Source organism: Rhinolophus hipposideros (genome assembly GCF_964194185.1).
Source record: "Rhinolophus hipposideros genome assembly, chromosome: 9".
NCBI classification, from domain to species: domain Eukaryota; kingdom Metazoa; phylum Chordata; class Mammalia; order Chiroptera; family Rhinolophidae; genus Rhinolophus; species Rhinolophus hipposideros.
The window spans coordinates 36,616,870-36,632,904 of NC_138055.1; the positions used below are offsets into that span (position 1 = coordinate 36,616,870).

Here is a 16,035-nt window from a genome sequence, read left to right on the forward strand (position 1 = left end):
TTTTCTTCACGAGCAGGGTCCTCCCACGCAGGCGCGTGGACACCAAACCCCACACGTTAAGGACAGAAACCTCATGGAATTGGGGGTGATTTAAAAGATCCTTAGGGACACAAAGAAAGAGGGGCGAATGGGGAAAAGGTGCAGACCTTTAAAAAAAAAAATCAGAGAACAGCCTCATCTGCTAAGTAACTACGGGAGAGAGGAAAGAAAGGGATCCAAGGAGGCAGAAGGCTGCGGTCACAATATTTTGGGGGTGGCGAAGGAAGGCACGCAGGGTGAGACTGTCGGTTCTGGCAGCCCAGAAATCCCACTCCCGCCTCCTTCCCCAAAACGGCTTCCATGGCGACCCTCGCGTCCCGGGTGGCGGTCACCGCGAGGGCTTTAGACCTGGCCGGCGGGGCCTCTCCGAGACCGACGTCGCCTGCTGGGACCCTAGATTTGGGGCAGGGCTGCGGGGAGAGGAGTCGCCTCGGCGGGGGGGGGGGGGGGGGGAACGGCGGTGCGAGGCTTAGCAGGACGGCGCAGGAAACCGCAGCGGAGCGCGCAGCGAGGCCCGCGGTCTGCCGAGCCCAGGGTCTAATCCGCCCTCCCCTCCCGCCCCTTCCGCAAACGCCCGCGCTCCGGTACCTGGCGGGCGCGGCCCGCGGCGGCGGGGGGCAGGCCGGCCATGCGGAGGCTCGGGGAGCGGCGGGATGCGGGGGGCGGCGGCGGCAGGCAGAGCGCGGGGTGAGCTCCCGCGCACCCACCGCGCAGCGCGGGCGGCCACCGCCCGGGGCCCGCAGCCAGGGCGAGGCGCAGCGAAGCACGCAGCGCCTCCAGCATCCTAAGGAGGAGCCTGCACCCCTCTGGTCCCTCTCTTTCTTCAGTCGGGGAAACCGAAGCCCTGGTCCCTGCCACCCGGTCCGGCTGGGGCACCAGAGTGCGTGCCACCAGGGAGCGCCTTTCCTCGTGCAGGCACTTCTCCAGCATCCTTCGGTATCACACAACCCCGGGCTGAGCGGCCCCTAAACGCCCCTCTCTAAGGCGAAAGCAACCTCAGGGAAATGCTATATTTACATTAGGGTAGATTTTCTGCCCACACACCGACAAAAGGCAGTTTCTGCCGCTGTCAGGACTACGCAGCCTGGTTTGGACCGTTGGGCAAGGACTCTTGTCTGCCACCGACCCCAGGTGCAAACTGAGTCAGATTTGTAACTCAAAACAGGGTTGCAGGGCTACCAGGCTCACATTCCCGAAGCGCTGTTTCTGCCTAAAGACGTCGATGTCGCTTTCACCCACCAATTCATCATGGTTGAGCAAAGCGCTCCCAGTGAAACCGATTTGACAGTTTTCTGATGTAGGCCTGTGATAGCAATATTTAGAAAGAGGACTGGGAAAAGGATGTTTGAAATACCACTCAGGTTGGAAAGAGAAAAGATTGTAGAAGTTATTACCTCCTCTGATGCGTTCTCCCCAGGCAATAGGGCAAGGTCAGCCTACATCATGAGCCTTCACAGCTTTTAAATTATTAGGAAGTGGTGACTTTGGCTGACTTGATCTTGGAAAGAGAGAAGGGCAGTTTATTCTGGGTAAGAGCAGTTAAATCCAGTCTGGTTTTAGAATTGATTTTATACAGTGCTAAAGGCAATATAGCTGTAATCTTATCAGAAAATAGCATTCACTTCTTCCTTCCTCCCTCCCCTTCAAGGCACAGAAAAACCTCTTTTACTGGGGTGGAGTCCCAAGCTTCAAAGGCCGTAACAGCCCAAAGCAGGTCGAGTGCCATCCCAGTGGCAAGTGTCACTGGAAACCTGGAGTCTCTTTTTAAAGAAATTTAAAATCAAATTTTAAAATTAAAAAATAAAGTTCAGACTAAATAAACTCTAGGGTGAACAGTTTGAGACCCTACCCAAAGCTTAATAATAAGAAAAACTTAGTTGAAGTATTATAAACTATCTATTTGCATTCAAAAGGTTGCTTTAAATGTCTATACCAGACCTTCATTCCTTCAGAGCCTGTTACTTTTTTAAGGGCAGCCGCTACACAACTTCAATTTTCTTGCTATTTTAAAGGTTACCTGTAAATCTGCCCTTTTCAGTCAAGAAAGCATATGTAATACAAGAAGTGTTATTAAAGAATGCCCACAGTGCCACCTCTCCCTTTCCTCCCTTTCTTCAGAGACAAACTCTGTGAAAGTGCCATCTGTATTCATTGCTCCCATTTCCTCCTTCTTCAAGTGACTATAGTTTGACTTCTGTCCAATATTCCGCCTAAACAAGGTTCCTAATAATTTCATTTTGCTCAACCCAAAAACCAATGGTTTTGCTTCCTGTGAATCTTCACGGATGCGCCTATATGCTGATGACTCCTAAATGTATGTATTTTTTTCATTCCAGCTCTTTCCTGAGAAGTACTTACAGGAAAAATTCTATCTACAGTATTTATGATGTAAGTTACATTTGTGAAGGTAGGAGGATGGGGACGCAATGTGAGCCTAGTACCTCCAGCCCATTATCATGAATTGCTTCCAGCCAGTTAGAAAAATGTTACTTGTGTTAAAAAGTTTTAACTAATCTTACAAACACAAAATGTAACAAGTGCTTGTTTATAAAATGTAACAAGTGCTCCCCATGCTTTAAGAGCCTCAAAAAGTGGAATGTAACAGACTCAGGCCTAGAAATGCTTTCCAGAAAGAGATCCTTAAACAGAGATCTAGAGGATAAAAACATTTATTATAGGAAGAACGGGTGAAGGGCTTCTGGGATGAAAGTGAGTTCAAGGCCAAAGGCACATCTCTGAGAAGGGAAGGAACATGGTGCTTGCAAGGGCCCCAAAGAGAGCCAGGGCTGGGGCAGAGACAAGTGGAGGGTACTCAGTCCAGGATGAGAGTGGAAGCAAAGGGCCAATCATGTTGTGCCTTATAGAGAGAGTTAAAGGGTAAATTTCCCCCCAAAAGGTAAAAGCATAACTATCATGTAGATATAAAATAGAAACAGGGCCCAATTGGCACCCTCATAGTACAAAGTAGTACATAGTACTACTATGTACTATACTACTACTATACTACATAGTACTACTATGTACTATAGTACATAGTACCCTCATAGGCCTCTCTGCATCCCTGACTTCACCTTTCTTTGACCTATCTATAGCTTAACAATAGATCATCCCCCTGTGGTTTGAGCTCAGAATGTCCCTGTCTCATCCAGTTCCCTATTTTAGAAAATTATCCTGAAACTTGTGATTAATACCCTTAGGCTTATTGATCAGAATCTCTGCGGTCTAGCATTCTTTCCAGGCTAATCCCATCATTGTTCCTGGGGTGCTGATGCCACCTGAGAGCCATGTTGCCAGAGGGAAGGCTCCATATAGACTCCTGGAACCACCAAGTTGCCTCTGGAATAATACCCAGATTTTCCTTTAAGTACCCCAAGTGGGTCTGAGAATGGGAAGGAAGGCAGCTTTTGGAGGTGTTAACCTGCTGCCTTCTCAGACCACTGGAGCTCTAATAAACACTTACCATGTAGCCTAACTTTTGTGTCGGTCTATTGGCTGAGTGGCACAGGCAGCACAAGCCCCAAACTCATTTGGCCTCTGGTTTCAAAATGACCTTGTATTATTCATAGCATTTTTTAAAAAACTCATTTAGTGAAGTTATTACCAGGAAGATGTTGAAACTGATTCAAAGAACAGACACATTTCTGGGTCAAAAATACTGAAATGAATTTGCTAATGGACATAAAACTGGCTCTTCCACAGTAAGGGGGAGGAGAGTAGTTAATTGAACTCCAGGATTTATTCGTGTGTCTGCAGCAATAATTATTTTGCATTTTTATCAGTTATCTTTAAAATTACTCAAAAACAATGAAACAATGTAAAAACTCAATGAAAGGGTCCATGGAATACTAAAAACAAGAAAAACCGTTCAGAAACAAATTCATAGTACAGAGAACAAATCAATGGTCACCAGATAAAGGGGCCTAGGGGATGGGTGAAAAGGTGAAGGGGATTAGAAATACAAATTACCATTTATAAACATAGTCACGGGGAATGTAAAATACAGCATAGGGAATACAGTCAGCAATGCTGTAATTACTGCATATGGTTGGTGTCAGGTGGGTGCAAGACTTAGGATGATCATTTGTAAGTTATATAAATGTCTGATCACCATGTTGTACACCTGAAACTAATATAATATTATGTCAACTGCAATTGGAAAATACATTTGATAAAAAAAAGAAAAACCATTTTTAGGATTAAGTAGGGAATGGAGGTCGGGGGTTAATAAGATTGAAGTGTGCTCTGGTTGCAGTTGAGAAGTTGGAAGGGGGTGGGGAGTGCCTGGGTGGAGAGGAATGGGTTTACGAGAAAGCTATTACAGGACCCACGTCTGAGATGATCCTATTAATAGGTTGGACTTGGCAGGTGGTAGGTGTTACAGATGGAGAGAAGCAGTCACACTGCAGCAATCTTTACATAGAATGATATAAGAAGGAATCTGGGCGAGAGATGCCAAGGAGGCTTCTCTGGATTCTGGATACTCTACGGGTTGGCAATATTCCCTAAGAAAAATGGAACACTGAACGATAATGTCCTTTGAGGGGATGAGCAGGAGTCTGACTAGGGGCATACCGAGTTTTGAGATGCCTCTGAGACTGACGGTTAGAGATATGCGTATCTGCAGCTCAAATGAGAGGTCTGGATTAGAGGGTACCCATTTGATGTGTCACTAGCATGTGGGCGGTAGCTGAGGCTATGGGTGTGAATGAGATTGTCTTATCTGGGCCTCGTTTTTCTCACCTGTAAAATGGGACACTAGTAACATTGTAAGGGTAAAATTTGGTAAAATCGATCACGTATTTAGACTTAGCTAGTTTGCAGTTTGACTCACCACATAGCTAACTATCTATCTACTGGTAGTTCAACTTAGTTTGCAGTTAGATCTACCCTGATGTTCAGTTGTTTTCTCTGTTTCTCCCCTCACTGACTGACTTAAGAATTCTGTTTTGTTCCCTTTCTCAAGGCCACACATAGCTCATTAATCCATGTAATCAATAGAATCCTAACCTGAAAAGAGCAATTTCTTAATCCTGAGGCACCCAGTCACCGGAATCCAATTTGCATCTCCCTTGCAGTTTTTACTGGTGAGGCATAAAGCCTCAGGGCTCGGTGGCCTAGTCTGAGTCTGAAGATTACTTTATCTTAAAACAGGCCAGACCCCAGGAAGCAATGTAACCCTTGGACCTGCTTGACTGACTCCCCCTTTCTTTTGTTCTTATGTACCTATAAAACCTTCTGCCTGCTCTGTTCCCAGAATGGGGAGATGGCCTTTGGACAGCAGTCTGCCTTCCTACCAGACTGCCAACATTCTGAAGAAACCTACTTTTCTTTCCACCAACCTTGTCTCTCGATTTTTAACTCTTTCAAGTCGAAGGCAGCTGGACCTTAGCTCGGGATCAACACTTCATGTTTGTGGATTGGGACAGATGTTTATAACATACGAGTATTTAACATGTAAATTTAGCACCTTGCCTGGTGAGTCTTACTCCCTCAGTAAATGTAGGTAATCATTTTCCACCCCAGTTGGCAGACATTTTCTGTACAGATAGTAAGTATTTTAAGCTTCGAGGGCTACATAGTCTCTGCTGCAACTACTCACATCTGTCAGTATATTGCAAAAGCAACCATGGACAACATATAAACACATGGGCATGGCTGTGTTTCCATAATACGGTATGTACAAAAATGGGACAGAGTGGATTTAGCCTGTAGTCTATAGGTTGCTGACCCCTACTCTATGCAGTTGCCCTACACAGACACATAAAGGACATCCTTCAAACACAACCAAGTGATCACCAAAGTCTATACATTCTAGCTCCAAATATTCTAAATCACCATTCCTCCAGCCCTATCACCATCATGCTAGTACCAAATAGCTTCCAAGTGGTACTCTACTTCCAGCCTTGCTTCTCTTTAAGCCATTCTTAGCATGATGACCAGTAAAATCATTTCAAAATGGAAATCTGAACATATCTCTTCTTGGCTGAAAAATCGTCAAGGATTTGCATCATCCTTACAACAAAATATTTTCACAAGCTCCCTCATCCATCCCAAATTCTGGCTCCTGTACCTGACTCTCTGGCTCAATTTTGCTACTTTCCCCCTCTTCAGCTACATATTTATTTCAATCCTTCTTTTTGACATCAGGCTGTCTCACAGCTGGCCATATGGCCAACACTCCAGAATTCTTCCCTTCAAAATGATTGTCATCCTTTTTTTCCTAAGTATTTGATTAAGGCTACTCTTATTTTTATAATGGGTAGGAAATTGTTATCTATTTTGTTCACCTAGCAGTCCCCCCTCACCCAATGCTAGGCACAGAGTTCAGACTTAACAAGTATCTTTTGAATTGCCGCTCCCTAATTTTTTTAACTGTACATTTAATATACTTTAGAATTTTCACTGCCAAAGTCTACAACATAAAAGACTACAAATGTCCTCAGACCCTACTCTTCCCCTCCATACAGACTTCTTTCTCCACAGAACTACTCTCCCTCACTCTAAATTTTTTCCTTCCTTTTCCTCTATACTCTCCCTTTCACTATGCTTTCTCTTCCCTTAACCAACCATAATGTGGGCTTTCAATGTATGATAACGAGTAAGGGATTGAACCAGTGCTTTCCAATAGAACTTTCTGCCATGATAGAAATGTTCCATATCTGCTTTGTAGCCACAAAGCCACATGTAGCTATTAAGCTACTCAAAATGTGGTCAGTGTGACTTAAGGAACTGAATTTTTACTTTTGCGTAATTTTAATGAATTTGCATTTAAATTTAAATAGCCATATATGGCTAACATCTTAGTGTAGGTTTGGGCATTGCCATGTTCGGTCATAGCTAAGGGTTGGTATCCTCTCTCTATACCTTAGCAAAATTACTAACCTCTTTTGAGTCTCACATGTAAACTCAGGGTAATAAAGTAGTGATGAGATTCAATATAAAGATGTGTATAAAGAACTCAGCAGTACTTAGCATACTGTAATTGTTCCATAAATGTTAGCTATTATTATATTTCTTTTTTTTTAAATCACAAATTGTTTTTTTGGATTAGGGTTTATTAATGATAACTGTTATATAAGGAGAAAACTTTTTTTAATGAAAAATTTGTGAAAATAAAAGGGGGGGAGGCCTCAGTTTAGTTTATAAAACAAACTGCACACCTATTATTTACATGCTTTCTGCTTGGCATCGGGAAGACAAAGATGGCTGAGGCACAGCTCCTACCTGCCCTGAGAAACCCTATCTCATGTCTCTGGAAAGGTGAGCCAAAAAGTAATCTTGACAATAGACTTCTCAGTTGAGCTTATTTAATGCCAAGTCCCCTTTAACCATGTAAAATAAGCAATTCTTTGTAGTACGCATATAGTTACTGTATCAATTTCCTAGGGCTATTCTAACAAAGTACAATAAACTGGTAGCTTAAGACCACAGAAACATATTGTCTCGCAGTTCTGGAGAGTAGGTTTGGGCAGGTCCATGCTTTCTTTGAAACCTGCAGGGGAAAATCCTTCCTTGCCTCTTCCAGGCCCTGGGAACCACAGGTATACCTTGGCTGGTGGCTGCAGCACTTCCTCTGCTTCTCTGTTTCCCTTTTACATAGTCACCAGTCATATTGAATGAAGGACCCACCCTGATTCAACTTGACCTCATTTTAAGTTGATTACACCTATAAAGACCCTATTTCCAAATGATATCATGTTCCCAGCTACTGGGGTTAGGACTTCAACATTAGCTCTTTGGGGGATACTTCGACCCACAACAGTTAAGTAACTTTATATTTAATGGTCATGATGCTATCTTTCATGTTTTGTACTTCAAACACTATTTTTTTAACCAATAAATTAATTGGTTTATAAAAAAATGTGACTTTCACACAACTTTTCATTAGAATTTTATGCTTATATGGGAACAGGTTCTTAATAAAATTTACTTATAGTCTACAAAAAATTACTCACAAAAACATGGCTTTAGATTTTTCCATTCCCTTTCTTACTCCATTCAGTAAGTCACCAACTCACACTGAGATTTCTACCGGCACATTTCTCTACCTTCATTGCTGCTTCTCTTTCCTGAAGACAGTCTCCCAGGTGGTACCCTGGCGGAGGACGATCTTCCACCTCCTCTCCTATCTGATATATCCTCCATGCGGTCAGAGTGTTCGCCTTAAAAAGCTTTTTCTAAACCAGTTACTCTCCAACTCAAAACCAGAGTATCTGCCAGTGGGTCAGCCAGTTATTATATTCTGGACACTCTGGGTACACATTTCTTATATAATACTCAAAACAGCCCCCTCTCCACCAACACTCTTACCACCACCACACACCATGGCTTCTATTTTATAGGTTTTTAGAGAAATCACCTAAATTTCCCAAGATCAAACAACTGTAGGTCAAGTCAGTTTGACCGCAAGGTATGTATGGAATCTTGCCTCCAATTCCAGTGGCTTATTAGTCTGCACCCCTATGAGTAAACATTTGAGTATGTGTGACAGATTGTATTTTCAGACTGTATTTTCCAAAGACGCCTGCAACCTTCTCTTTCATTGCCTATGCTCTATCTGCTCAACTCCATTATGAAGTGGAGTTTGTTTCCCCCACCCTTTTGAATCTGGGTGGGCCCTGTGAATGGACAGATAGAATATGGCAGGAATGTAGAAGTGACGCTGATCCCCTTCTAGATGACAAATTAGCTGGCCTGGCAGTTTTGCCTTCCTTCCTCTTGTGGAGGTTCTTGGGACTCCTCCACTTGGAAACCAGCCACGGTGCTGTAAGAAGCCCAAGACCCATGGAGAGGCCATGTGCAAGCGCACTAGTCAACAGTCCCAGATAAGCTCCCAGCCAACATCAAGCATCAACTGCCAGCCACGTGAGTGGGCTATCTTTAACATCCAGTCCAGTTAAGCCTTCAGATGACTGAGAACACATTATAGACCCCAGAGTAAAACTATACAGCTGAGCCCTGGCAACCTAAAAGACCCTAAGAGATAATAACATAAGGTTGTTTTAGCCACAAAGTTTTCGAGTGGTTGGTTATATAGTATTATTAACCAAAACAGCGTGTAAGCCTAACATATTTATTAGGTATTTATGAAAATAACCTCATACGTAAGTCATACACAAAAATGGGAATATGAAAGATGAGATAAACATGAAATAATTAGCATTTAAAAATATCTTCCTAATTATGATTGTTTTCTTGTACCATTCTTGGCTAAAGGTCCAATATGCACAAGGGCCAAGTTATCATAAATTATAGTAGATATAAACCTCTTTTAAACAGTCTTCTTGATGCTACCAAAATCTTCTAGGCCACTGTCTGTCAGTTCTGACTAAATCATTGATATTTTTATCTCAGAATATGGATAATGGAGAATTTATAATAAGAATTGGAAAAATATGAGCTCTGCCTTGTTTTTGTCATTTTCTTATTTGGATATTACTAATATGTTCTTTATTCTGTTTTTATGCTGTTCATTTTTTGTGTTTCTTTTGTTTGCAGAAATCTTTTAAAGCCAGTCATCCCTTTTGCAAGGATTATCAATTAACACTGGCTGACATCACACCCATCTGTAAATCTCCTTAATCAGACTAACATACACCACCACAATCACAGCGTGTGAAAGAGGATGAATGTGCAAGGCTGCATAGGATTCTCAGAGCAGTGGAGCTCTTCCCCCCACCAAGACACTGTCAGAGCCTGTGACACTGTGACAATGGGACAAACTGAGCAGAGGGTGCCCATGTCAACCCATGTGAGTTAAATATAAGTACAATTGAATATATATATATATATATATATATATATATATATATGTATATATAAAAACCAGTGCTTCTGACACCCCAGTGGGCTCTGTTCCACATCCTGGGTGCACACATCCCACTTTGAAACCGCTGGGCTCGAAGTGCAAACTCAGCTCAGTCTGTGGGGAGCTGCCTGTCAGAATTCTTTCTTCATCTCTCACTTCCTGACCTTCCCTTGCCCTCATTTGCACTTTCTACTTTCCTTCGTACACAGAAGAAACCTTAGCGTTGCAAGTCTCTAGGTCATCTCAAAGTACGCTAACATGGAGTGACAGATGGACAGAGAATCAGACACCCCAAGAATTTAGACAGAAAGACTAGCAATTTCATTTCATGTTTGGAAACCATTAAGCTTACGGTTTTGCTTTTTATAGAAATAGAATCACATATCAACTTCTGGGAGGGAGAAATTAATCCTAATTAAATGAGGATTTTTTTTTTAAATCCAGTGGATTATATCGTAGATTGCTTTGGAGAATATTTTGTTTTACACTGGAACATAAGTACCTGTTCTGCTTTTATGAGTACAGGTTCATTTACTTTGAGGAAATTAACAGCAAAAAGAAAAAGGCTTTGGGCCATGACCGAGGCAGATGTATTGAGTTTTATTCATGATTGTTAAGTGCATTATGTACAGTAGAATCCAAAACATACTCTCATTAAGATAAATTGTTAATAAGTACGTGGTAAATAAAAAAAAATTAGAAGTGTGGTTGATGATTGACAATAAGCAAAAGATATGCACCACCGGAAAATCAGGTATTTTGGAATACAGTAATCTTTTGGAAAAAGTTAATAAACATGTTTTACCAGTGAGCATAATATATGTTCAGGAAAATATAAAATACTAACTTCTCTCAGATATGTGCTTTTTCCTCTAAGATGTACTCTTCTCTATTGGAAGTAAATAGGGCACTTATGTCCTCCTCCTTTTTGAGATCCTTCCAAGTATACAACAGAGACACAGATGGGATGAGAGTCCATCAAGCTTTCTCATGGTGAAAATGGCAAGGACACTCCTCTTATGTCTGTCACTCCCTGCGTGCTTTTTATAAACCTCAAGTACTCTAATTGTAATATGAAGCAAAAAGGCATGGCGCTATGCCATGTATCTGTCACCTGGATGAAATAAGGGCCTTCCACCTTCAGTGCTCCTTTCCAGCCCTGCTGATTCCTAGTCCACAGTCAAGGGATGGAACAGGCTAGGTCTTTAAACAGAACGGTCTCCATCATTAACATCGTCTGAATGAAGAGTATCAGCAAGCACACCCAAACTTCCTATTTCTAATGCCACACTGCACCCTGAGTGGAAGAGAAACAGCAATACGACAAAGACATGAAGCCTGATAGGGTGTTTGTGGTGGCTTGATTAGAGGATGATTAGAGGATGTTTTGCTGATACAATAATCTGAATTATCCATCTGTTTCTTTACCCCTGATGGTTATGCAGCTCGCTGGACAATTTGGAGTGGATTAAAAAAACAAATGAAAAAACATGTTTTTCTTTTGTAGAGTGGGAGAGAAAGGTGTTGTGAAAAGGAAGGAAGAAAAAGACTCCCGGTAAGATGCTTCCTCCTGGGATGTTTTCCTGCAGGCAAGGTTTGGGAAAGACTTCAATACAGGTTGACAGCCTGGAAGCTGATTGGCTTCCTAACACTTGTCTGATCTGTGTATCACTTTGGAAAGAGTTCCTGTATCTTCAGAGGTATGCGTTCTGTAAGTTGGATGGATACACTAGTTTAACCTGACATTTGCTAGAGCAGTTATGGCACTTGATGGTTACCTCCTTGCCAGTCCCCTCTGTCTGGGCAGTGGCTTCATTCTCATTTAGATTCCAGTGCTTAGTACACAGCTAGGCAAATGTGAACCTCAAAAAAATATTTTTTTGAATAAGTTGATTGAATGTTTACATCCACTATGTTTTTGTTTAAATTAAAAATTGATAGACGGGCTATGTTTTACACATACACATATACACACCCATACGTGGGAGAGAGAGAGCAGAAAACAGATACCTATAAAACTCAATTGTGTTAGGTATAAAATAATCAAAATTAGATTTTCAATGTGACCATTTGCTCAGGCTCTGTGTCATAGATATATTGAACAAAACTTTCTAAAACTGCCTTTATCTGTTTATAAGATAGTTTGCCTGTTTCTTCTAACTTCCACGCATTTCTGGATAGACACTGAAATGCTCCTTACTTGGAATTTTTTCTGAATCTTATTAAGGAGTGAGTTCTAAGTTCATTAGATTTTGTTTCAAGTTCTAGCTCCATAATCTAGTAGATATATGACCTTGGGCAAATCATCTAATATCTCTAAACCTTAAATTAATGTCTCTGAATCTCAGCTACCTTCCCTATAGAGGGGAAAAGGAAATATGTAAGTTAGAGCATTTTGCAAGCTACTGAACAGAATATTTCAGTCGTTTCTTTATTCTAACATAAGGTTATCCTACTTATAGGCAGACCCTATAATGCAGTGGTGAAGCACATGCTTCTGGAGTGACTTTGTCAGATTTGATAGCTTTGCAAGCTTGGTCTAGTTACATAATCTCTCTGTGTCTCAATTTCTCCACTTGTGAAATGCTATTAATAATAGAGTTTCCATGAAGACTAAATGAGATAATTCACATAAAGCCTGTGTTGGACCCAGTAAGCTCTCAATCTACGTTAGTTATAATTAGTACAGTGAAGGTTCATATTAAATCTGAAGGCCTTTTGAGAAAATTTGGCATCTGTGCAGCTTGAATTACTCGTGAATTTAGAAAGAAGAAAGGCTCCACAGAGACTTCACCTCTCTGTAAACCTAACCTTGTGACACGGCTTCCTTAGAGCCCTGCTGCCTGGCTGAGAAGTGGTGATTTGACCTTAGATGCTCTATAAATCCTCTTGGCAAACTGATCACCCCATATGGCCAGCACATCTACCCTTATAGTAAGAGGTCCACTGGCTTTTAAGCCTTTTCTCAGATTACTGGAGCAACATACAGAAAAAGTCATTTGCTACTGGGGTCTCTTCAACATTTGGATTTGGTGCAAGTCTCAAGTAAGTTACAACTTGCTTCCTCAAAAAGTCTGGTTAATTTATTTTCCTGCTTTTAAAAACTAGTATGGAAGCTCTTCCTCACAAATGATGGTAGCATCCATTTTTTCCCCCGTTATAAGTTTGCCCAATATACGTCGGTCTCAATGTACAAACCGGATATATCATAGGATTTCTAATATATAAAAGTTTTGCCAAAAATGGCTTTTAAATAGTAAATTCATTGTGTGCATTTGAGTGTAATTAGTTTACAAAATAAAAGTAGATAGCATGACTTTACAATATGCAATCACCTATTGAATAAAAATAGGTTCAACAGTAAAGAAGTACATCTCTCCCTACCAATCTATCTTCTGCTACAGAAAAAGATGATTTTAAAAGTGTGAGCATATGTGTGTATGTTTTGTTTACATGTTTTATGCCAGAGTGATTCCAGCTACTGCAAACCATCAGAATAATGCCCTACTTGGTCATTATTTCTGATCAAATAAAATATCCTACAATGAATCTAAAATGCAATTCATTATCAAACAACTTCAATGCAGGTAGCAGCAAAAAGTAAGTAAGGTTTAGAAATAGGAAGTTGGGGAAAATATAATATAAAGGAGACTAATGAGAAATAATTTGGTGAGGTAGTATGAGGATTATTAAGTAATTTGTATGCCAATAATTTATTCTATGGGCAAGAAGGAACATTTTTAAGGCACTTGATTCAAAAAGTTATATGTGATATCATTCTCCCAACAATGTAGAGAATGAGTTGAAGCAGGAAGAGCCAGAAGAGGGAGTATATGCCAGTATTCTGGGGTCTAACCTAGAAAAGAGGAGCAGATAAATGAAGGGTAGAAATTCCGCAGTCCACAGAAATGATCACTGACTTGATGACAGAGCAAAAATATAATTAATTTTCACTCTAAAAACTCCATTCTCCCCCATCATATCTTAAATATGTAAGTATTAATGGGCAGTTCCCAAGGGTGAATGCTTTTCCATATAGACTGTCCTAAATCTGGAGCCACAGAGCCAAGAGCCAGTATTGCCCTGGAATTCTGCCTTGAATTAGTGTGACTTTTCTTGAAAGTCAGCTTTCGTATGCAGTACAGTACTTGTGGCGTTGAGGCATGTCATGTACAAGTTGGTGTGTGTTCTCAGTGGTTTGCTCTCTTGATTATAAGAGCTATTACATACCTTGGAGGTCCTTGTATTAACAAGACATTGAGCAACATTTCCTCTACCTCAAGGCAGCCAAAGGATAAAGTTTGTAAAAACAAAAATAGCTGTAGAGGGTGAAGATTTATGATGTATCCTTGGTCCATTTTGTTTTAATAGCATCCATTAGTCACAATTTGATAAGCTGTAAAGTTCTTCTCTAAATCCTAACTCTATGCCTCTTCCTCACTTCTGTCACTTTCTGCTGTTAATATATGTAGCGCATGCTTATTGTACAGACTGCCAGGTGCTCATCAAAGGAAAGCATAAAGAAAAGTGTTCTAGTTCATTCAGGCTGTTGTAACAAAATACCACTGACTAGGCAGCTTATAGACAACAAACATTTATTTCTCACAGTTCTGAAAGCTGGAAGTCCAGGATCATGCTGCCAACATGGCCAGGTGAGGTCCCTCTTTTGGGTTGCAGACTTCTTGTGTCCTCAACTGGTGGGATAGGCAAGGAATTTCCCTGGAGTCACTTTTATAAAGCACTGATCCCACTCATGAGAGATTATTCAAGTCCCAAAGGCCCGACCTCCTAATACCATCACATTTGGGAGTTAGGATTCAATATGTAAATTTTGACCACTAGAAACAACACTCCAAAATTATTTCATATTTGTTAGGTGATGAAACAGACACATAAATACACAGACATTTTAGTGAAAGCATCAGGGGGAAGCTCTGAAAACCAAGTAGAAGTAATCCTTTTTAGAATTACATTTGTAAGTGAAATCTCCATTTGTAAGGGTGTCTCCCTGCCCTACCAGAAAGAATGGGATGACCTTATCTTTAGAAAGGCTTATCAATGCAGAAGTAAATGCTAGTTGATTGTGCTTTTCCTCAGAACATGTCTTTTGTCTTTAGGTGAAGGTGGTATTTAAAGATAGTGGCTTCAGCCATTTTGGTGAGTCACTCAGTTTTCCTGGGTCTCTCATGTATATAGGAGGTACACATCTTATTAAACTTCTGTTTGTCTTTCTCCTGTTAATCTCTCTTTTATTACGTTGATGTGTCAGCCAAGAACCTAGAAAGGTAGAGGGAAAATTATTTTTCCTCCCCTACAGAGCTATAGGTTATACCACAAAGCCTAGGTTTGTAGTAGGCTATACCATCTAGGTTTGTGTAAGTGGGTCTCCATGCCCAGTCAGCACCACCAAGACATGGGAGGTTTATTCGCTGGAAAACTGAGCCACAAAAAGATCCAGGCTTGAGAGAATCTAAACACAGTTTTCGGGGTGATTAAGTGAGAATCCATACACTAAATGATGAAATATCTAGTCTCCTAACTGGTGGGCCTGCAGGACACTGGCAGGAAGTCCTACGCATACTGGATGATTCTTTCTGCAAAATCTACATAACACCCTAAGAAAAGCATAGAGTTAATAACATTTAGGAGTCCTTTGCTGAAATGGCCTAGTCACTTCCATGTGGGCATATAACAGTGATACAACCAGAGAAGGTGCAATGTGTGTGCTCAGAGCGTCTTATACGCTTCTTGTAGGCTCATTCTTAAATATAAATGGATTAACACAGGTCACCAGATATTTGAGGAAAGCCTCCTACGTGAAATGCACCATCCCCCCCAAAAACAAACAAACAAACAAAGGTGTGGGGGAAGGAGAATGCAGAGAGCAAAAGGATACAGTTTGTCCTCAGAAAGCTAGGTTTTAATTATAATTAGTTTCATCTATGAAACAAGAACATGTTATTTAAAAAATTGAGACTTAAAAATTCTTAGAAATATGAAGGGTAACATTTTAAATTAAAGGAAAGGGTTGGAATATAACATTAGTAAAGCCTTTCCCACACCCAGAAAAATACAACACTAGGAGAGAAAAACTTAAAAATTAGAGGATCAATCAAGGAGGTCTAAGATCAAACTAATAAGGGTGTAAGGGCGGGGGCGGGGGGGGGGAGCAACAGGGAAACAAAAGA

General features: G+C 41.1%; 1 protein-coding gene across 6 annotated transcripts in view; it reads right to left on the bottom strand.

Moving 5' to 3' along the window:
- The window catches only part of BCAT1 (branched chain amino acid transaminase 1), a 79,259-nt gene that overhangs the window by 47,303 nt on the left and 15,921 nt on the right, over positions 1-16,035 (bottom strand). For 2 of the 6 annotated variants that reach the window (XM_081060430.1, XM_081060431.1), the window contains exon 1: positions 628-920. The exons of 3 other annotated variants lie outside the window; for them this stretch is intronic. In XM_081060430.1, the coding sequence (XP_080916556.1) occupies positions 628-822 (195 nt within the window). In that variant the 5' untranslated portion in view covers positions 823-920. Of the gene's footprint in view, positions 1-627; positions 975-16,035 lie in introns of those variants that run through there. One more of the 6 variants, XM_081060429.1, reaches the window with a different exon arrangement.